We start from the raw sequence: 24,000 nt of genomic DNA on the forward strand, positions 1-24,000 counted from the left end.
ACTGTGCATCGATGAAGTAATGAAATGGAATTCTTATTCAAACCAAATAAAAATAACGCACAAAAAAGTATTCATTGATAAGAACCCATCAAAGTCGCATGAATGTGAATTTTGCTGTTCCTCCTGTTATCTCCATCTAATCTGACAGACTGAGCAATTTTGTGATCAAGTTCCTCTTAAAAAGATCCATGGTATGAGCCACCAGACGTTAAGACTCATCGAAGGAAACATTTAATAAACCCGAGTGGGCACTAAGCGATAACAGAAAGGTTTCTCTGCCGGGGAAAGCATCAGACTCAATAATCTAGCTTTATATAATAAACTAATAAACAAGTCGGAACATTATGGCTCTGTTTACTGCTTACAGTGTCTGGCTCATATTGCAGATATACTCGATAATTAGCTACGTTCAACCCTGAGCATTTACACCGTAATTATAACCATTAGCTAATTTAAGCTAATCACCAGCTTGTTCACTCATCTGGAGCGAGCCAAGACACCTGACCGCTACTGTGTGTAATAACAGTACACTGCAGACTCTGTAGTAGTGGAGTGGGAATTCAATTGCTCTATTCTTACACTATAAGGGAACGTGTGAACTGCCTTTGGGTAGAACGTGTGAACTGCCTTTGGGTAGAACGTGTGAACTGCCTTTGGGTAGAACATGTGAACTGCCTTCAGACAGAACGTGTGAACTGCCACTCAGACAGAACGTGTGAACTGCCTTCGGGTACAACGTGTGAACTGCCTTCGGGTAGAACGTGTGAACTGCCTTTGGGAAGAACGTGTGAACTGCCTTTGGGAAGAACGTGTGAACTGCCACTCAGACAGAACGTGTGAACTGCCACTCAGACAGAACGTGTGAACTGCCACTCAGACAGAACGTGTGAACTGCCACTCAGACAGAACGTGTGAACTGCCTTCGGGTAGAACGTGTGAACTGCCACTCAGACAGAACGTGTGAACTGCCACTCAGACAGAACGTGTGAACTGCCACTCAGACAGAACGTGTGAACTGCCACTCAGACAGAACGTGTGAACTGCCACTCAGACAGAACGTGTGAACTGCCACTCAGACAGAACGTGTGAACTGCCACTCAGACAGAACGTGTGAACTGCCACTCAGACAGAACGTGTGAACTGCCACTCAGACAGAACGTGTGAACTGCCTTCGGGTAGAATGTGTGAACTGCCACTCAGACAGAACGTGTGAACTGCCTTCGGGTAGAATGTGTGAACTGCCACTCAGACAGAACGTGTGAACTGCCTTCGGGTAGAACGTGTGAACTGCCACTCAGACTCCAAGCTCAGGACAAACTCAGGAGGCATCTCTTCATCTTCAGTAACCGCGTTATCTTGTTCAGCATGATCTGAGTGGGAGCTTATACCTGAAACGCCGGCCCAAGGCAGGAATATACAGTATGTCTTTTTTTTGTACTGCACCCTTCAATCTTAATCCCTCGAGGATGAAAACACGCCAGCTTTGGTGCACCTGAAAATAGGTCGAGTGTGAAAAAAAGTGGAGCTGAGAATTGATTCCCAAATGAATAATGGCAATCCTGTGTGATCCAACTGGACTGAACATCTCTGTCCCTGGAACTGAAAATGTCATCTATTCTTAACATGTATTGAAAACCGCTTTATCGGCAATAGGACGATGAATGAATCGGTTTTATTGAGATTGGGTGGGTTTTAATAGAGTACACAGATACATTAGGATTCATCTATAGATCTCTGCTTGGTCTTTTGGGTTCCGTGATTCTGAATCGGTTTTCTTCTAATCCAGCGCCTCTTAAGCATCAGGCCCAAGGGTTGAGTTTAGTATCCTTGCAATGGGGCACAGAGAAAAGGCAAGTCTTGTAGAAGGCTTGTTCGATAACAACGAAGAGTGTTGAGACTGGTGATTGGTGGAAACGCCACATGAACATGCCTAGAAGTGTAGAGTGTTAAGAATAATAATAAAAAATGAAAAAAATGTGAATGGTGCTTGCATGTGGCAAGTTCCCCTCATCGTGCTGAGTGTTTTGATATGTCACATGTCCATGTTGTGCTAAATTTTGATTTTCACCTGACATCACGTGACATGACCAGAATACACGTGAGGCAGTTCCTCTCATTGTGCTGAGTGTTTTGATATGTCACATGTCCATGTTGTGCAAATCTTTTATTTTCACGTGAAATCATGTGACTTCGTCAAATTACATGTGAGGAAGTTCCCCTCATTGTTCTGAGTGTTTTGATATGTCACATGTCCATGCTGTAAAAAGTTTTGTGATTTTGCATATTTTGGGGGCGGGGCAGCGGCACAACCGAAAGGCCAGTCGGTCACCCTAAAGGATCTGGCCGAGTTTGGTGTAGATAGTTCGAAAGCTTGCCGAGTTATAAACCTCCAAAGTTTACAATGGGGGTCTATGGTAAAAAAGGCCATTTTGAGACTCGGTACCGGAAGTACCGGTACTCGGATCACTTAGAAAAGTAATAGCACACCTCTCCTCAATGAGCCGGTCAATTTGACACCTCATTCATGGGTCTAGGACAAAAGCTGCGAGACAAGTTACGCGCCGAGGTTTTGTCCGGAAGAGAATGCAGGATAGTAAGAAGGTTGCTTTGCAAGCACCATTAAAAACCATAAACTTTAGTTTCACAGAACAACATGGGATAGAACCAGGGATAAAATGGTTGGAAAACAACCCCAGGTCATCGAGCTTTAAATACGGTTCAGAAATGAATGGCTGCTAGAGTGCCATGCAAAAGTATTTGCCCCTTCCCTATTTCTTTTATTTTACATACAAGTGACACGACTAATTGCTTTAAAACCTTGAACCCATATCTGAGACAAGACCAACACCGACAGCTTGGTGTGAAAAAGCCATTTCCATCTAATTTACTCTCATTTCTAGCAACAAGCTCGTATTAGAGCTCATATTAAAATATTAAAATCAATCGGTTTACCAGACATTTCTAAAAGATCTGGGATTCCAGTGAAGGGACGGTAAGAGCCATTATTTCCAACTGGAGAAAACTTCCCAGAAGTGGTCAGGCAAAATTCCTCCATAAACACACAGACAATTCATCCATGAAGTCACAACAGATCCCCAGATGAACATGAAAGGAACGTCAGGCCTCTATCGCCTCAGATAAGCTCAGCATTCATGAGTTCACCTTTAGAAAGTGTCTGAGCCAAAAAGGACTGATGGGGTGAAAATAGAAACCTTTTAGAATACATGTTGTGTAAAGCAGACAAAACATTCAAGTTTAAGAACATCGGGGTTTCCCACGTGTCCGTGAGAACTGTGAGCCTGTTATCGTATTAGTCTATAGTTCTTACAAATTTAAAATAAGTTAGCTGGTGATTTTGTTGTTCGAGTTCTTCACCTGCTAGCTAGCCTGTTTTTAATAATTGTTAAATGTAATACAGAGTCTGTGGTCTATCTCGCAACGAAGCCCCGCCCCCCCGGGCCCCGCCCAAACCTAACGCCTTAACTAACAGATTTTCGGCGAGAAACCCTGAACATCATGCCAAGAGCGAAGCATGGTGAGATAGTGTGTGATGGTTTGGGGGATGCTTCAGAGACTGTGAACCTGCTCTCTACAAGCAGATCCTGAAGAAGAAAGTCCAGTCAGTCATCGGTCTGTGATCTGAAGTTCAAGCACAACTCATTATGCAGCAAGACAAAGAGCACAAGTCCACTTAGTTACAGCAAAAGAAACAGAGTGAAGGTTTTGGACTTGATTTAAGCCCTGTTGAGATGTTGGGGCAGGATCTTAAACGGGCCGTTTGAGCTCAGAGATCTTCCATCCAATGTGGCTAAATTACTGCAATTTTGTAAAGAAGGGTGGGCCAAAATTCTTCAGATATGAGAAGCGTTTGGTTGCTGCTTAGGGACAATCTCTCTCTCACACACTCACACACACACACACACACACGCGCGCGCACACACATGTCTACATGCCAAACCAGACCCATTTACACACATCTGCCTTTATTTATCAGACTCTATCCTCAACCTTATGAAAGCTCATGAGAAAAAATCACTTCAAAACAAACTAACTAAAACACCAACCCACAGCATCTACTATTACACACACACACAGACACACACACACACGAAAATACAGAAAAACCCTCTACTGTACAAACTAAATAAGTAGCTCTGCCCTCACGCTGGTAGCAAAAAATACCAGCGCTCTCCCAGGTCAGGAAGAACAATTCTCCATTCAGCAGTCTGACGTGTGTGAGGTCTCCCAGTGCAAGTCAAACCCACTGACCACCCATACCACCCCAAACACACACACACACACACACACACACAGCCACCAGAGTGTCTGAAATGCACAGCTTCTGGAAAGCGCTCCGGTATCACAAAGGGAAAAAGCCTACCATCAGGAGAGCCGAGTTGACCGGACCTACTATTAGAAGCCAAAAATAAAACTTTTTCTTTATAAATATTATATAGACTGTGTTTGCTATGTAAGCCTAGAATAACACAAAAGGAGTAATTGAATGTATGTTCCAGCAGAAAAGAATATAGGTGAGGTCCACCAGTAAGAAAAATAATACTGAGGGAAGGAAACCCTGAACCAGTACTTTATACTGTAGGAGTCTCATTTATCAAGCCAGAGTAGGCATGGTGTTGTAAATAAACCATAGGATTTGGGCACAGAAGGCTTTATTATTGCCAAATATACATTATAGCGCAGTAGAATGGTTTTCTTCGCATGAGAAAAGTTGGGATCGGAGCGCCCCTGGAGCAGGGAGGGGTAAATCCTTTCTCAAATGCCCAACAGTGGCAGCTTGGAAGTGATAGGGCTTGAACCCTTAAACTAAGGGCCTTTTTACACCCGGTCGCTTCGTGTGTTGTCTCTGATCCCATAGCTATCTGATTTGTTAAAGCTGTTCCATTTACACTAGGCCACATAAACGCGTCTCGGCGAATCAGATATCGATCCGATCTTTCTACTCCCGCCCAAAATGCTAATATATTTTTCCTCATTTCTGGCGTAATTGAAACAGAACACACTTTGGTGTATGTGGTTGCTACTAAAAACAGCATTTACTGTTTGCCGCATTTTCGCTGGCAGCAGCAGTGCATTTTAAGACCCAACGAGACGCCTGGGTGAAAGATCAGAGCCAGCGCTGGTGGGAAAACATGTTTGTTTCTGGCGCGATACGCGACTCGCGAGTCACCTGCGAATGACGTACTTCCGTTTGGGAGGTGTTTAGCGCTGACGTATGTGGCTTGAACAACCACATGCATTTACCCCTGTCCGGTTTCATCTGTAACGCGTCCCAGACCTCCTCCTGATGGGGTTTGTACCATTGGATTTATATCCGTCTCGAAAACGTTTCAGAGGGCATTTAGACCTGGTCTTTTTACCGTCGGATAGCTATCGGATCACAGAAAACGCAGGAAGTGACCAGGTGTAAAAACCCCCTTAGATTGAATGTATATTATGAGATAGAATAGAAAATAAAAAATGGTATTAAAGGAAGCTCTAGAGATTCATTAAGATGATGCCTTGTTTGAAGATTTGGCTCCTGCAGCTTTGCGGGTGCGGGCAGTGAGGAAGACGAGGATTGGATCGTCAGCCGATTTCTTTTGTCCAGTGCAGTTTTATTTGATGGCGTTTCTGGAGGCTCAGAAACAATTGAAAATGAAATTAGAGATAGTATTAGAGAGGTATTTCCCAAGCAACTACAATTTCCTTCATATTGCTAAAACCCAACGAGATGTCGAAAGCAAAAATTGTACGTTTTTACACATCAGTAAGTTTTGCTTTAGGTCACTGTTGCTGAAATTAATATCTGTAGATATTAATTTCAGCAACAGTGCTGTGGGCCGATTGCTTGGCATTTTTAACGGGTAGTTGTTTACCATATATGGCAATTTGGGGGTGTTTCTTTATGCAAATGAATGTGGGCGTGTATGTGTGCACAAGCAGATCAATCTATGGTCATTGTTTAGAGCTTTTTTCATCACATCATCTGTATTTTACACACTACTGCTGCTGTATATTGTACAAAAAAACATAATATTGCACAATGTTGTTATTTGCACTCCCACACTTTATGTACATTTCAGATCGCTCATATTCTATATTCATTCATCCATTTTCTCCCGCTTATCCGAACTTCCTCGGGTCACGGGGAGCCTGTGCCTCCTCGTGTCAGGCGTCATCGGGCATCGAGGCAGGATACACCCTGGACGGAGTGCCAACCCATCGCAGGGCACACACACACTCTCATTCACTCACACACTCACACACTATGGACAATTTTCCAGAGCCAATCAACCTACCATGCATGTCTTTGGACCGGGGGAGGAAACCGGAGTACCCGGAGGAAACCCCCGAGGCACGTGGAGAACATGCAAACTCCACACACACAAGGTTGAGGTGGGAATCGAACCCCCGACCCTGGAGGTGTGAGGCGAACGTGCTAACCACTAAGCCACCATGCTCTCCCTATTCTATATTCATATTTAATACTCATACTGTTTATATCGCATCTCATCGTCATGTCTGTACTTTTGAGAGTCACAAAGAGCTGGAACCAAATTCCTTGTGTGTGTCAACACACTTGGCCAATAAACCTGATTCTGATTCTGATTCGTGATCATTTCCGATGCTCTGGTGTGTACTTGTTGCGCTTACACACAGACTTAGAACTATAATTCTAAACGCTGGAATATTCGAGACCCGAAACAGGCGAGAAATGATGACCTCAGACCATGACCAGATTTAATATGAAGTATCGTATTGTGTCATATCATATGAACTTGTACGGGATCGTATAGAAGAAGTGTACTGCTTGTGCGCATCCTGAAACGGACATTCAAACACAAGGTAGCTTGGGTTAAAACCTTAGGATTGAATTTCACAAAGCAGTGACCTGGATGCCTCCTTGATTCCCTCGAGTAGACAGTACACACCGATCGACATGATAATCCTAAGCTGAAAGGGCGGAGGATCGAGGAGGCACCGATTAGAGCACTGAGACGACACCAACAGGACCATGAGGTAAGGTTTGCCGCTCTGGACTCGGACCGGTTCACCTCTAGCGAGCATAAAGAGCTCCACCGCCCACTGAGCTTTGAGCGGAGGAGAGAGGCTGAGCCACCCAGAGAGAGCTTTTTCCCACTTAAACCACATGAGAGGCAATGGGAGGAGGAGAGGAACAGATGACGAGACCCGCCTGAGAGTAGAGAACACAAGCGGAGCTAGGCGTACCTCTCTCTCTCTCTCTCTCTCTCTCTCTCTCTCTCTCTCTCACACACACACCATGCACTCAGAGACCTTGTCTCAAATGGATGAAGTCCAGAGGTCGTCCTTCGAGTCCGTGTGGAAAACTGATTGTGTGTCTTCAAGGATGTTGCCTTTCACTGTACTGATTGTACAGCTGCTCCGATAAACTTTGCTCACTTTTTCCCTCATGTGAAGTCCATTTGTTTTGACGTTATTTTCAGCATTTTCTTGCTGTTAATATAAACCCACCTATCTGTCGTAGCTCCGGGGGTTAAAGATAGGGGGCGAAAGATATCTCAGATCGACGACGATTCCGATGTCTCCATGATTTGATTTGATTTGCAAATCCGGCTGACAGACACAGGGACGATCCAATAATCTGTCACGATATTTGCGGAGGAAACCAGAGTACCTGAAGGAAAACCCCGAAGCAGGGAGCAGAGCATGCGGACTCCACACACGAGGAGGCAGGATTCGAACCCCCGAGCTGAACAAACAACGTGCTTCATGTTGAGTCAGGTTATAATCTAGCACTTGTATTGAAGTTCCGTCTCTGGTAGCGGTCGTGATCTAGCTCGTGTCACCTTCGCTTCGTTACCATGGTATCGCTCGTGTTCTAGAAGTTTCTCCGTGTTTCAGAATTAAACGTCAATGTGCACGTTCTCCGACTCAAAGCCCTAGAGCTCCATGTTATTCATTCAATCGTGTCTGCATGAATCACACGAACGCCGAATCGTCATTATGTTTCGTTTGTTCTTCTTTTATAACGTTTACCGAATCGAAATTTTTTGCACTTCCTGGAAAGTATTTAATGTTCTTGTACATCTGTCCCCGCTCATGTTGTCTACAGATTCACAGAGAGAGGTGCTGACGCCGCCGCCGGTCCTCCTGCATCGCCCGCCCGATGCCATCTGGGCCGCAGTCGGCTCCCGTTTTATTGCATGGAGTCCTGGTCGTGCGGTCGTGCTTAATGCGGTGGTGCTACTGCAGTAGTGTAATGACAGTCATCATTAGTGGGGATGTGGTGCTGCTACAGTATACAACATGTGGAGTTTTGGCTCTGTGGGTGTTTGAGCACACTGTTTCAAATCTGATGACTGGGTCGTTTCGCCTATGACGTCATGACCTGAAAGTCGCAGTGGAAGATTTAATCGAGCTGCACTCCAGCGTTGTCCATGAGAAATACTCTGATAAACTAAAGCTCATAACTCAGACTGAGAAAAACGAAGAAAGCGACTCAGAAGTCCTGCTGAGAAGTTCAACACACACACACACACACACACACACACACACACACACACCATTTTGCATTTTCTCCCTTAGCGATCGTAATTTCTAGAGGTTTAATATGACACGATGCAAACATTTCCTTAGCTGCATTGTGGGAAAGTATGATTTTGCAATCGCGTAAACGAACACAAAATCAAGCAAGCTCCGTGATATTTAGAAAAGCTTGCAAGTTTTGTAAAACTACTGCAGTTAAAGCCCTCGTCCATTCACGTGTATGACATGAGTACAGCTCCATTGCCATTTTGCTCATACTGTACAATATTTCAGTATTTTGCACAAACTTATACATTATCTCAGGGACCTGCTGCTAAGTAACTGTGTTCATTCCAGTATTACTGCACGCAATATTGTCTGAACTTACAGTATTTACATACGGTATTGACACTGATCGGTTTGTTTGTCTTGTGTACTGTCTTTTTTTGTATTTTGTGTATTGTCTTGTAACCTTTTGTCCAGCACTGTCTTGTCTTGTCCTGCACTGTTTGCACCAGGTTGCACTTTATGTGGCTAAAGCACTATTCGGACGGGATTAGTTTTACGTGGGGACGTGGAGTGATGCGATTTTACCTCAGGACGTCTGTAATATTAATTGTCCGATTCGCATGGGACAAGACATGTCAGTAAAACTAGCAGAAGTGGGAGGGGTGACTCGCTTTACGCACCAAAGTAACCTCCTTGTCGTCATGTGCGTATGACGTCGCTTCCTGTTTCGAGCGCCTCCATGATTGTAAAACGCGCCAAAAACTACTTTTAAACAGGAAATGACGGAATTTTACCGTACATATTTACAGCGGGTCTATTCGGACAGGATCAGTATTACATGAGGTCATTTTTCCGGACCTTTTTACAGAAGGTAAAAGTCGCCGTAATCTTTACTGACATTGTCCGTAATGATTACCGAGATGGCACATTCGGACGGGATAAAATCACGAGAAGCTCTGGTAATAATTACTTTACCCCCACATCCACACGTAGAACTAATCCCGTCCGAATAGGGCTTATGACTACTTACTAAGTCCTTATAGCTCTGTCTTTGTGTTATGTAGCACCCTGATCCTGGAGAAACGTCGTCTCATTTCACTGTGTACTGTAACAGCTATACTGTATATGGTTGACATGACAATAAAAGCTTCTTGACTTGACTTGACTTGAATCCACGTGTCACACTGAGGACATTTTTCTCTTCAACAAACTGGAATAAATATCATTTTATCAAATCTGGGGCTCCTTTATTTATTTTATTTTGGGTGGGTTTTTTTTTCAGGGATGAGGGTGAATACTTCTATATCTGTGACTTTATTACGGTTTGCTGTCCTTTATGATGGTAACTTTCTTCTTAGGTATGTTTTGCATCCTAGACTGTCTCCTGCTCCCTTTTTTCTCTACATTGGTTAGTTATCTATTTCTTCTGAACATGTTAGAAATTGTGTAATATGTAGAGACGTTGTAATAGTAGTGCCCGGGTTGGGGTAGTGGGGGAGGGTTGGGGTGCAGAGGAGAATCCTGTGCTTGCAAATTAACATTCACAAAGTTTTCTTAAATAATAATAATAATAATAATAATAATAATAATAATAACTAGATTTGTAAAGTTCGTCCTGACAAACTTTGATGTTGGCTTTGACGGTGCAAGTATTCACAAAGGCAGGCGCTTTTTGGAGGCGAGTGGACATAAGGGTCAGTGTTACTTTTGGAGGCAAGTTGACAGAAAGATAGGGTGCCAAAACATTTGGAGGCAAGTGGAGACGAGCATGTGACGTCATCTGAATACTCCTGAGGAAGTTCCCCTCATTGGGCTGAGTGTTTTGATATGTCACATGTCCATGTTGTAAAAAGTTTTTTGATTTGGCATATTTTGTGGGCGGGGCTGCGGCACAACCGAAAAGCCAGTCGGTACACCGATTTAAACCTTTGTTCAGAGTATCACCCTAAAGGAGCTGGCCCAGATTGGTGTAGGTAGTTCGAAAGCTTGCCGAGTTATAAACCTTCAAAATGTATAATGGGAGTCTATGGGAAAAAAGGCCAATTTGAGACCCAGTACCGGAAGTACCGGTACTCAGATCGCTTAGAAAAGTCATAGCAACAAACTTCAGACCAGGTTCTACAACATATCCGAATTTGGTGCATGTGCCTCGAAAGCCCTAGGAGGAGTTACATTTTATAAATTTTTGTCTAAGCTGAAATAGGAAAACAGAACTTTGGCTTCTACAAAGCCAACATAATAATAATAATAATAATAATAATAATAATAATAATAATAATAATATAAAGGAAAAATAAGACTGCATGTTGCATTAATTCGTTTGGGGAAGAAAAAATAAATCAAACATTTTTGGCTGCAATAATCCCAAAGTCAGTGCTTTGAATCGACTAATCCCAAACCAGTGTATACTGTGGCTGCTAACCAGAGAGTAAATCCTCCAATGACACTAACCGTATCCGTCAGATTCTCGGCTTTATGGACTAATTGTGCTTGAAGAACTCTTAGAAAAGAAAGAAAGACCTGTTTTATAGAGAAAACCCAAAAAAAAGCTAGCTGCCTGTCCAATCTTCAGTCTGACAGCAGATTTAAGAGACTGTAAACAGTGAAGCTTTTAAACTCAAATGTCATGGCACCATCCATTAAGTCAGCCCTTATAATGCACAAACATGCATTAAAACATGATAGTGGGGTTTATCTGGGAGCAGGTTCAAACCCAGAGTCTCGCTCGTCTGATCTCCAGCCTGTTTTTTACTGAGCTGAGAGAGAGAGAGAGAGAGAGAGAGAGAGAGAGAGAGAGAGAGAGAGAGAGAGAGAGAGAGGGAATAAATAAGCTGAGATCACTTAAACTGTGTTTTTACAATGACACAACTAGTTAAAGTGGCCAAAGTACCGAAGTAAGGTCGAGTTCAAACGCAGAGCGATGAGGTCTTAGGATTCGAGAAAGAAAAGAAAAGAAAAGAAATAAAAAAATAAACATTTCCGGTCACGCTAATGACTCGGCGTTCTGTAACGTCTCCATCGGCTTGAAGAAGAACAGACGCACTCAAAAACCCTGCGGCCGGTCGTGACCACGTCCCTCCGTACAGGAAGTGACATCGGCCGAACGACACGGCGTGTTATATGTATTATTCGAATACGAATGCATACATTTATGATGACTGGAGTAATAGTGGTGCAGGATTCAAAAACACAGGGCTGGATTTTGTGGAGCTGAACGTGCGAGTGCATTTCTGCCAAACCTCACACGGGAAACTCCCACGTTCTCTCCATGTTCCCGACTCCATTACTTCCTTTTTCTTCCGAAGCGATACTTGGATTAAAAACAGCAAGTCGGTTCATGTTCGAACCGTCCGAAGCTGCTACATGTACTCAGACGGACAGAGAACTCGCATACTGTATTGTAACGCACGGTCTTGTATCATGCTCCGTAATTTTTCCTAAAAAAAGGAGAAAATGACTACTTAGAAATCGTTTAATGAGACTAAATTATAAAGTTCAAATCTAAAAGGTATTTTGGTGGAGGCTTGAGGTTCGTTTTCATGCCTGGAAAGCTGACATTAAATACAGCAGGACTGAGAAAACGTGCACCCGATGATTTCACCAACTGTGGAGAAATGTTTTGGTCAGTCACGTGCTTTTTCAGCATCTGTATAAATTTGTTCTGCTCAGCTTTCTAAATTTCCAGAAGCTAAATGTGTGTGAATTCAGGCCGAAGATGTGAACAGACTCAGAACGCAGAAACCTCTAACCGTAAAGCGACCCTATGCTCGGTGTGGGTGTAAATGTTCTCGGTGTAGCGTTCTGAGTCAGTGTTGATGTCCTTACTGAGTCTGTCCCAGGCAGCCAGGTGCCAGGACTCCCTGTGCCTCGGGTATGCGCTGAAGATGTGTCAGCTCCAGCATGTCTACTTGAACGTCGGTCACGTGACCCGGCAGCGGAGGCAAAACAGACAGGATCTTCTCCACCAGGCTGTCACCGTGATGTCCCACGGCTCCTGTAAGAGAAAAGATCAGCAAATCATCACCAAGATTCAAATTCAACTCAGCACGATTCAAACTCAAATTAAAATTAAAATTTATCGACAAGATTCAAACTCAAATTAAAATTAATCGACAAGATTCAAACTCAAATTAAAAATTATCGACACGATTCAAACTCAAATTAAAATTTATGGACATAATTCAAACTCAAATTAAAATGTATGGACATAATTCAAACTCAAATGAAAATGTATGGACATAATTCAAACTCAAATGAAAATTTATGGACATAAATCAAACTCAAATGAAAATTTATCGACACGATTCGAACTCAAATTCATATTTATCGACACGATTCGAACTCAAATTTATATTTATCAACACAATTTAAACTCAAACTCCACTTTTAAAAGTATTGCTGTGGCGCTAAAGGACAGGAGCCTGACCACTTTGACATCATTCTTCAGTAACCATTTTATCCTGGTCAGGATCGAACGCTGGACGTGACCTACGAATACATCCTGAATGGGACATAAGGGTATCACAGAGGGCATCTTGAAAGCACATATTTACACTTCACTAGTCTCCAGTACACTGGGAGATGGGAACACACTAGAGAAGCCAGAGGACACCTATGCAGACACAAGGAGAATTTTCAAAGCTCCACACACAGAGAAACTTAATGTTAGGATCAAAGAGAGCTATGAGACAACAATATAACGCCACCACGCTGCCCTTAACATTATCATAAAGAACCCACATGGCATCATACTGACACAAACACCACTTAACAACATAGATAAGCCTTTGGTGTCTCATGCAATGTTTGGTATTTGCCAGGACACAAATGTCTGGTGAGATTTTCTGTAAATAATGTCCATGATATTCTCCGGCACACCTTCTGAGATTAGCTGCAAATCATAATCACAACAATAGGACTGACACACTGCAGAAGTATTGGCTACAAATAGAAAAACACATGAGGAAGAGGCTAAAAGGAGATTATTATCGATCACTTGTGTGGGTAATCTGATATACTCTATATGGCCAAACGTTTGTGGACACCCGACATTCAACCACAGGGTTCTTCCACAAATGGTTGCCCCAAAAGTTGGAGGCATGCGATTTTGTAGGATATCTTTGTAATTTCTCATCATTGGACTGTTCATGCAAGACAAGTGCACAAAGCCAGATCCATAAAATATGGTGTGTTACGTCTGATACGGGAGAATTCGTGTCCTAATCTCAACACCTTTGGGATGAACTGGAACACAGAAATAACGGATGATCTTGTAGAGGAATGATCACGACAGCCGTGTTCTAAACCTTAGTGAATTTTTTTATACATAAGAGTAGATGGGATTCTGGAATCGGGATTGTTATGTTCAGGTGTTCACAAACTTTTGACATAACTATGGGACTGTTGTTTCGTGCTTTGATTTGTACTGAGATTGTGGACACATAGATGGTGCACTGTTGTACTCGACCTGTCAGATCAAGTGTTCGGTCAACGAAGACCACAGAGGCTTTGTGTGTGGAGGATTTCCTGCGGTTCTTAGCCTGTGGATGATTTGCCAGCTCAGCCGCGATCAGGCGGCTCATGTGGCCCACGGTGAAGCTTTCTTCTCGCGTGTTCGACAACTCGAAGAGGGCGTTTAGAGCCGAAGCCAGAGCTCTGATCTTAATCTGCAGCTCGTTAGGGACAGAGTGTATGTCCAGATCGGTGAGACTTGAGAAGCGGCGTTTCTCAGGTCGCTTGCTGTTGATGATGGAGAGATCTGAGTCTAAAAGAGGGAACAGATCAGCAAAAGCTGGAGCGATCAGGAGCTGAGAGGACACTCTGGTGAAGTGCACCGGAACATACAAGACCTCGGCTGTATATTCAGCGTTACCCATCCACACGCAAAGCTTCTCTTTAAAGCGTGTAAACGCCACATTGGCCTCCATCTCTCCGGAGACTCCTTCAGAGATCAGGTGCAGATAGTGCGGCACAGCTGTCATCACTACACAGTACCGGAAGCGGCTAAGAGAAACGATGTCCTTTAGAATATCCGCCGTTTTCCCTTTCAGCAGCGTACTGACTACAAACACCGCTTTAGGCTCGTTGTCTGCTCCTGCTTCGAAGCTGGAAAAGCTCTTAACATTGCGGGCTCCGGCGGCGAACAGCAGCTCAGCTCCTCCGCTCCAGTGCAGGCTTTCGGCACACGCTTCATCCATGAAAACAACCGCTTTGTTTACCTTCGACAGCACCTTCTCCCACATCTGCCCGGGTAAAGACGTGAAAACATCCGCGGACAACATCGCTCCAGGGATCACGAAGGCGAGACAACAGTAAAAATAAATAAATAATAGATATTGTTATTAAGTTAAACTTCACGCATTCGACCAGATTTCATACCATAACAAACCACGTGAGTCTCGTTTAGTTGACGTGGCACTACGGTGTCGCACGAGTTATACGTCACACGGATTCGTTTGCATAGCCGGGAGATTTAAATAATAATAATAATTATTATTATTATTATATCCTGCAACATAAAACTTAACTGATGCAAAATATCGAGACTGAATTTTATCGAGACTTCTTTTGTTAATTAATTCTAACTTATTCATCTGGTAATGTATTTGATTTATTATTGTATTTAAAAACAAAAACTAATCATTTCTGTGGTAAATTATTCTGTAAAAAGCTGGAGATTCTTTTAAATAATAAATAAATAAATTGGTAACGTTTTCAAAATTAAAGCCAGATCACAGGGGTAAATGGGGTAAATTTAAATGGGGGTAAATTCCAATCGTTTTTAATAGATATAAATTGGAAATGGACTATCTGTATATATTCGATAACAATAATGAAGTATTCTTTGAGATTATTTATAACATCTACGCTGTAAATGTACGTTATGAACTGCAGACATTATTAGTCATTATTCACATTCATTATTGTTTTGACACAAAATGCATTAAGTGAGCGCAATCTTCAAAATACTTGCAGACGAGAGGTGTGATTGGTAGGACAAAATGATATATATGGACAGGAGAGGTGTGATTAGTAGGACAAAATGATATATATGGACAGGAGAGGTGTGATTGGTAGGACAAAATGATATATATGGACAGGAGAGGTGTGATTGGTAGGACAAAATGATATATATGGACAGGAGAGGTGTGATTAGTTGGACAAAATGATATATATGGACAGGAGAGGTGTGATTAGTTGGACAAAATGATATATATGGACAGGAGAGGTGTGATTAGTAGGACAAAATGATATGTATGGACAGGAGAGGTGTGATTAGTAGGACAAAATGATATGTATGGACAGGAGAGGTGTGATTAGTAGGACAAAATGATGTATATGGACAGGAGAGGTGTGATTAGTAGGACAAAATGATGTATATGGACAGGAGAGGTGTGATTAGTAGGACAAAATGATATATATGGACAGGAGAGGTGTGATTAGTAGGACAAAATGATATATATGGACAGGAGAGGTGTGATTAGTAGGACAAAATGATATATATGGACAGGAGAGGTGTGATTAGTAGGACAAAATGATATGTATGGACAGGAGAGGTGTGATTAGTAGGACAAAATGATATGTATGGACAGGAGAGGTGTGGTTAGTAGGACAAAATGATATATATGGACAGGAGAGGTGTGATTAGTAGGACAAAATGATATATATGGACAGGAGAGGTGTGATTAGTAGGACAAAATGATATATATGGACAGGAGAGGTGTGATTAGTAGGACAAAATGATATATATGGACAGGAGAGGTGTGATTAGTAGGACAAAATGATATATATGGACAGGAGAGGTGTGATTAGTAGGACAAAATGATATATATGAACATGAGACGTGTGATTAGTAGGACAAAATGATATATATGGACAGGAGAGGTGTGATTAGTAGGACAAAATGATATATATGGACAGGAGAGGTGTGGTTAGTAGGACAAAATGATATATATGGACAGGAGAGGTGTGATTAGTAGGACAAAATGATATATATGGACAGGAGAGGTGTGATTAGTAGGACAAAATGATATATATGGACAGGAGAGGTGTGATTAGTAGGACAAAATGATATATATGAACATGAGACGTGTGATTAGTAGGACAAAATGATATATATGGACAGGAGAGGTGTGATTAGTAGGACAAAATGATATATATGGACAGGAGATGTGTGTTTAGTAGCACAAAATGATCTATATGGACAGGAGAGGTATGATTAGTAGGACAAAATGATATATATGGACAGAAGAGGTGTGATTAGTAGGACAAAATGATATATATGGACAGGAGAGGTGTGATTAGTAGGACAAAATGATATATATGGACAGGAGAGGTGTGATTAGTAGGACAAAATGATATGTATGGACAGGAGAGGTGTGATTAGTAGGACAAAATGATATATATGGACAGGAGAGGTGTGATTAGTAGGACAAAATGATATATATATGAACATGAGACATGTGATTAGTAGGACAAAATGATATATATGGACAGGAGAGGTGTGATTGGTAGGACAAAATGATATATATGGACAGGAGAGGTGTGATTAGTAGGACAAAATGATATGTATGGACAGGAGAGGTGTGGTTAGTAGGACAAAATGATATATATGGACAGGAGAGGTGTGATTAGTAGGACAAAATGATATATATGGACAGGAGAGGTGTGATTAGTAGGACAAAATGATATATATGGACAGGAGAGGTGTGATTAGTAGGACAAAATGATATGTATGGACAGGAGAGGTGTGATTAGTAGGACAAAATGATATATATATGAACATGAGACATGTGATTAGTAGGACAAAACGAGCTACTGAAAGAAGTAACTATTTCAGGATAAAAATAGTAGGATAAAATTGTTTATAATTACAAGAAAGGTGTGAATAGTAAGAATAAAACAATAATTATTGACAGGAGAGATTTGAACTCCCTTTACTTCCTGCGGCCCTGATAAACCCAGTCGGTCACGTGACGTGCCGAAGCAGCGCGTGTCGTTAGAAACAACAAGCCGGCTCTAAGTTTGACAGCTGTTACCACCTGCTAGTGGCTGCAACTAAATACCCAACAACTAGCATTTCTCCTGTTCATATTGCTTCATCGGATGTTATCTGTGACACGGCGTTTATTCCAGGTGCTCAGTCGCTCAGAATGTCAACTGGGGAAACGGAAAAAACGACAGTTTACATTAGTCCGGATGACGAGGACTGGCTTTACGGAGGTGAGATAGAAATGTGTTCATTAAAAAAAAAAAAACAACCAATTAAATCACAGACCAAGCTGACGTCATCAAAAGGTGTGTAGTAAAGAAACAGCATAGTTACTAAAGTTACTAAACTTTAATGAGGCTTCAGCTGGATTATTATTATTATTATCTGGTGTGTTACCCAACCGTTATTTTCAGCCGCAGGTGTTATAGAGAAGATAACACACACACACACACACACACACACACACACACACACACACAAAGTTCAGATGCAGCCATGTAGTAGAGAAGATTATGATCAGTACTAAGACTGTGATCTGCAGACTGTGATCAAATCTCTGCCTGTTTGGATTGACTGATGTATATATAAAAAAAAACAAACAAACACACACACACACACACACACACACACACCCATCATTCACTTCTTATTTTGTCTGGTCCCGTCTTTAGACAACAACAACGATGTGGACGATGACGTTGGTGATGATGACGATAAGAAGACAGAGACTGAAATTTTCAGGTGAGAGTGTTTCCTCTGTCCGATCACCACATGACCCAAACTCAGACTATATACTGATCAGAGCAGGTTTTCCTTTTACATCCTTGATCCTTACACTCTCTATATTGCATCAATTAAGTCCTACTGACCCATGCACATGCCTGGCATCCTATTTGCCTTTGCCAATATGCGCTGTTTATTTCCAGCTTGTGTTTCCTCGCTAATAAACAGAGTCGCATTGTTTGTGAGGGAGGGCGAGCGAGGAACTGAGCTGAAATGAAATGGGTCATCACATTTATTTCTCATTAGGTGGAGTTATGCTAGACTAATGAAGCATGTAGGTTTAATAGCCGCTACGCTCGGTGCTTGGTAATGACATATCGTGAGAAACACTTGGAGTGGATGTGAAGCTGATGGAGAAATGACTTTTTGACTGCTCGTTAATTTCATCGGCTTGAGCACACGTACACTAGAGCTCCGAAAGCAGCAAAATCCGTCTGGAGCTTGACACAGCATTTCCGATTTGTTAGAGCGCCTGATTAAAGACGCTCATTTCACATCTTACTTCCTATCACATCTGATACCATGCTCGGATTCCGAAGCCTGGCTTGTAAACTGATCCTCCAAGCCATTCTGGTATCCGTTGCTTAATAAAATCTGCTTCTCCGTTGGTCTACAGTATAAACAGGGTTGTATTGTGTCTTCATACGATATTCACAATCCTGTTGAAACTCTGAGTGAATTGAACTGGTGTGCAGCAGTGAAACCTGACCAAACATCATCTTACCAGGAGTTTTGGTGTAAGATGCTCGATATTTAAAAATCTTGGCACCCCAAAGATCCTGCGTCGTTCAGGAACGAGGCACAAATTACCTCAGAGTAATGAATCGACTTTAGTCTGGAAGGATCGACCGAACCCCGAGCTAATAAAATGCCCGAGATTAGATCGTGTAGGGATCATTTTTGCGACCTGCTATAATAAGGCTTTTTTTTTAAATCTTCCTTTGTCACAAGACTCTTGTTTTTCTCTTTGCACCAGTGGTTTTTATTATTTATTTATTTCTTTTTGTGTGTGTGTGTGTGTGTGCCATTCATTCCAGGGCTCGTGATAAATGACTGATTACTCGAATTAGAGGCCTTGGAGCAGGGAAAAATCTACAATATTGTGCCTTCATCTCTCATATTCGTTAATGTTTATTTTTATTTGTTTAACTGTGTCTTACGGGGAGCACGGTGGATTAGTGGTTAGCACGTTCGCCTCACACCTCCAGGTTTGGGGGTTCGATTCCCACCTCCGCCTTGTGTGTGTGGAGTTTGCATGTTCTCCCCGTGCCTCGGGGGTTTCCTCCGGGTACTCCGGTTTCCTCCCCCGGTCCAAAGACATGCATGGTAGGTTGATTGGCATCTCTGGGAAATTGTCCGTAGTGTGTGAGTGAATGAGTGTGTGTGTGTGTGTGTGCCCTGTGATGGGTTGGCACTCCGTCCAGGGTGTATCCTGCCTCGCTGCCCGATGACGCCTGAGATAGGCACAGGCTCCCCGTGACCCGAGTAGTTCGGTTAAGCGGTAGAAAATGAATGAATGAATGAATGATAACTGTGTCTTACAGTGCTCTGGTTGGAGATGTGGAAGGAGATGGAGCGGATAATCAGGTAGCTTTTCTTTTTTTTATAAAGTTAATCACCGCTTTTGGAAATCACCAAAATAGTAAACGCACGCTTTCTTCCGTCTCGGAAGGATGTCGAAGCAGGCGGCGAGACGGAAAGTGACGACAACTTGCGTGTTACCATCGGCAGCATCAAAACAGATACGATCCAGAGCACGTGAGTAATCGCACTCGGAGGTCAAGCGAGACGATCACGCCCTGCATCTGTGTCCTGTGTCTCTACCTCCTCACTACCATATCTAAAAGAATTGTTTCGTTTAAGCGGTTTTATTATAATTTTTTTTTCTTTTAAATAGAAAGCTGAGATAAAAATACAGCCCCAAAAGTACATCTAGCTGATATGAGTCATCTTTAAGTAAAGGATTTATCGGAGATATTCTCACATATATCCTCGCATCAATAAAATCTAAAGCTTAAAGAAAAGAAAAATAGTCCTAGTAGAATCTTTCACGCTGTAGTTTGAGATATGAGTGACCCACTTTTACCATTAAGGTCATTGTGTTTGTTTCGGAGTTCAAGTCAAGAGGCTTTTATTATCATTTTAAACCACATATAGCTGACGCAGTGAACAGTGAAGTGAAACAACGTTCCTCCAGGACCACGGTGCTATATAAAGACACAGAGCTACGTAAGACAACACAGAACTAAGGGCTTTGCAAATAAGGATGCTTCAACTATGACTGTGGAGGAAACGCTGAAGCTGTATATTTACAACCTGAGCTTTAACGTCGCTTGAGTTTAACTTCAACCCTACATCGCTGATTTACATTTAATTACTGTTCATTATTAATGGTCTAAAATCGTGTTATAAGAGGCATTTGTACAAAGAAGAGAGAAAGCTAGCAAAAGCCTACATTCAAACTGAGCTGAATTACATAAATCCACAAACGAACAACAAAACCTGCCAAAGCGAGCCATGGAAATGAAACCACCGTATCAATAAGAGCGCACAGGAGGAACGTACTCGGATTCCTCCCACAGAGGTAGAGGTCTTCTCGGGTCTAAAGAAATATCCCCAACCCGAAGTGACCCAAATCACTTTTTACCCGAACACGACGTGCATATATATATATATATAATATATAATTTTATTTTATTTATTTATTTTTAAGAAAGACCCGACCCGAGAGAAACTCGAAAAAATTAGACCCGAGTCCGACCCGACCCGACGGCAATTTTTTTTTAACCTGACTGGACCCGAATGTTACTTTAGTGTAACCACTACAGCGTGGATTCAAAATTGATTGACAGGTCTGTTTCAACAAAAATTAGCTTAGCGCCAACAACACGATGTCGCAATCGGGCTTGGCAAACAGAGGAGAGGTTGGAAAACGACTCGAGTCGATGCACACACACGAGATACAGTAGTTCGGGTCTTCTCGGGTCCATTCGGTAAAAACACATTCGTTTTAAATGACCCGAGACCCGATGCCGCTATTATCATACCCGCCCCGCGTCCGAGGTACACGTGAAACTTTTAGACCCGAACCCGCTCGGGTCGGACCTCGGGTTTGCGGATCTAAGTGGACCCGTGAAGACCTCTACACAGAGGTGTTTCGTAGGAATGAGCCGATCATTCGTGTCCGGCGAGAGTTGACGACTTATGGCGACACGAGCGACAGCGAGCTTAGGCGAACAGATGTGACAGTAGAAGTCACATGATCCACGGCGAACGCTGCTGAATTTTACACACAAACACCAAAATCTCTCCAGAATCATCCATTTTAGCAACAAGATGTACGTCATTACTATGGCAACCAGGACCAGTACCAATACAACCAGAAACACCTACCGACAACCTCATAATACTGCAGGCTTGCAGAAAAAAATTCCCTGTATATATAAACGAAGCTTAATGCTTCATCATCTGAAAGCTATAGAATCTTAGGCATTTCTTGAAATGTTGCTTTCTGGAACGCAGCCCTCTTTTTTTTTTTTTTTTTTTTGACATCACATCAGGATGTCAGTGATGCTGTCAGTTAGTTGACTAACTTTGTGTTGTGTGTGTTTCCATTTGCAGTAACACGACTGTCAATCTCAAGAACTCAGACATAACCACAGTGTCAGGTAACAGCCCACTGACCTTTAACCTTCTCAACTCTTTTTCTTTATAAAACATTAATTAAGTGTCCAAGCTCCAAAGGTGCGTAAACACCCTGTTGTCGTAAGTATTTCTTCTCTTCCTCTTCTTTTTCTTCTTTTTCCTTCTTCTGATGACCAGTCAGTGTTCAAAAATGTTCTGTGTTTCCTAATGTCCCCCAGGCACCAAGGTCAGAGGGGTGACTCTGGTTGTATTGGACAGCAACACTGGTACTCCAGCACTGGGGGTAAATGAAGAGCTAGAGGAGAAGCCTTGGAGAAAACCAGGTGTGTGTGTGTGTGTGTGTGTGTGTGTGTGTTTGTGTGTGTGTGTGTGTGTGTGTGTGTGTGTGTGTGTGTGTGTGTGTGTGTGTGTGTGTGTGTGTGTGTGTGTGTGTTTGTGTGTGCACTGACCCAGTTGTGTAGCCATCACAATACTAGTTATTGTCAGTGTCACAGATTCCCACTTGCCCTTATTTTCTGCTTCTGACTGTTTATTTGTTGCCTCTATCTATCTATCTATCTATCTATCTATCTATCTATCTATCTATCTATCTATCTATCTATTGCTATCTATCTATCTATCTATCTATCTATCTATCTATCTATCTATCTATCTATCTATCTATCTATCTATCTATCTATCAGTATGTGCCATATATCTATCTATCTATCTATCTATCTATCTATCTATCTATCTATCTATCTATCTATCTATCTATCTATCTATATGTGCCATCTCTCTCTCTCTCTCTCTCTCTCTCTCTCTCTCTCTCTGCTGTATTACTAGTGTATATTATTAGTATAAACTGCCTGCCCTAATCATCACAAGTGGCTCCAACTGTGTACCGTCGTTAAAGTAAATCTAAAATAGACTTTTGCCTGCGTGGTTTATGGCTCTATATATAATACAGTCATTATATAATACAGTCATTATATAATACAGTCTGTATATAATACAGTCTATATATAATACAGTCTATATATAATACAGTCTGTATATAATACAGTCTATATATAATACAGTCTGTATATAATACAGTCTGTATATAATACAGTCTATATATAATACAGTCTATATATAATACAGTCATTATATAATACAGTCTGTATATAATACAGTCTATATATAATACAGTCATTATATAATACAGTCTATATATAATACAGTCTGTATATAATACAGTCTATATATAATACAGTCATTATATAATACAGTCTATATATAATACAGTCTGTATATAATACAGTCTATATATAATACAGTCATTATATAATACAGTCTGTATATAATACAGTCTATATATAATACAGTCATTATATAATACAGTCTGTATATAATACAGTCTATATATAATACAGTCATTATATAATACAGTCTATATATAATACAGTCTGTATATAATACAGTCTATATATAATACAGTCATTATATAATACAGTCTATATATAATACAGTCTGTATATAATACAGTCTGTATATAATACAGTCTATATATAATACAGTCTGTATATAATACAGTCTATATATAATACAGTCATTATATAATACAGTCTATATATAATACAGTCTGTATATAATACAGTCTATATATAATACAGTCATTATATAATACAGTCTATATATAATACAGTCTATATATAATACAGTCATTATATAATACAGTCATTATATAATACAGTCATTATATAATACAGTCTATATATAATACAGTCTGTATATAATACAGTCTATATATAATACAGTCTATAAATAATACAGTCATTATATAATACAGTCTATATATAATACAGTCTATATATAATACAGTCTGTATATAATACAGTCTATATATAATACAGTCTATATATAATACAGTCTATATATAATACAGTCTATATATAATACAGTCTGTATATAATACAGTCTGTATATAATACAGTCTATATATAATACAGTCTGTATATAATACAGTCTATATATAATACAGTCTGTATATAATACAGTCTGTATATAATACAGTCTATATATAATACAGTCTGTATATA

The 24,000-nt window shown here is 41.2% G+C and overlaps 2 protein-coding genes across 7 annotated transcripts in view; one reads left to right on the forward strand and one right to left on the reverse strand.

Moving 5' to 3' along the window:
• The window catches only part of scfd2 (sec1 family domain containing 2), a 159,328-nt gene extending 144,530 nt beyond the window's left edge, over nt 1-14,798 (reverse strand). For both annotated transcript variants that reach the window (XR_007138048.1, XM_047801421.1), the window contains exons 1-2: nt 13,985-14,798; nt 12,343-12,511 (exon numbers count right to left, since the gene is read on the reverse strand). Coding sequence is in view for 1 of the 2 variants with exons in the window: in XM_047801421.1 (XP_047657377.1) it covers nt 12,343-12,511; nt 13,985-14,798 (983 nt within the window). In the remaining variant the exon portion in view is untranslated. The remainder of the gene's footprint in view (nt 1-12,342; nt 12,512-13,984) is intronic.
• fip1l1a (FIP1 like 1a (S. cerevisiae)) overlaps nt 14,691-24,000 on the forward strand; it is a 29,897-nt gene continuing 20,587 nt past the window's right edge. The window contains exons 1-7 of one of the 5 annotated variants that reach the window (XM_047801423.1): nt 14,691-14,828; nt 17,653-17,739; nt 18,181-18,250; nt 19,837-19,879; nt 19,965-20,050; nt 21,914-21,960; nt 22,156-22,260. In XM_047801423.1, coding sequence (XP_047657379.1) covers nt 17,670-17,739; nt 18,181-18,250; nt 19,837-19,879; nt 19,965-20,050; nt 21,914-21,960; nt 22,156-22,260 — 421 coding nt within the window. In that variant the 5' untranslated portion in view covers nt 14,691-14,828; nt 17,653-17,669. Of the gene's footprint in view, nt 14,829-14,980; nt 15,114-17,401; nt 17,740-18,180; nt 18,251-19,836; nt 19,880-19,964; nt 20,051-21,913; nt 21,961-22,155; nt 22,261-24,000 lie in introns of those variants that run through there. The other 4 variants (XM_047801424.1, XM_047801422.1, XM_027146152.2 and 1 more) reach the window with 4 other exon arrangements.

This window comes from Tachysurus fulvidraco, chromosome 16 (genome assembly GCF_022655615.1).
Source record: "Tachysurus fulvidraco isolate hzauxx_2018 chromosome 16, HZAU_PFXX_2.0, whole genome shotgun sequence".
In the NCBI taxonomy this organism is placed as follows: domain Eukaryota; kingdom Metazoa; phylum Chordata; class Actinopteri; order Siluriformes; family Bagridae; genus Tachysurus; species Tachysurus fulvidraco.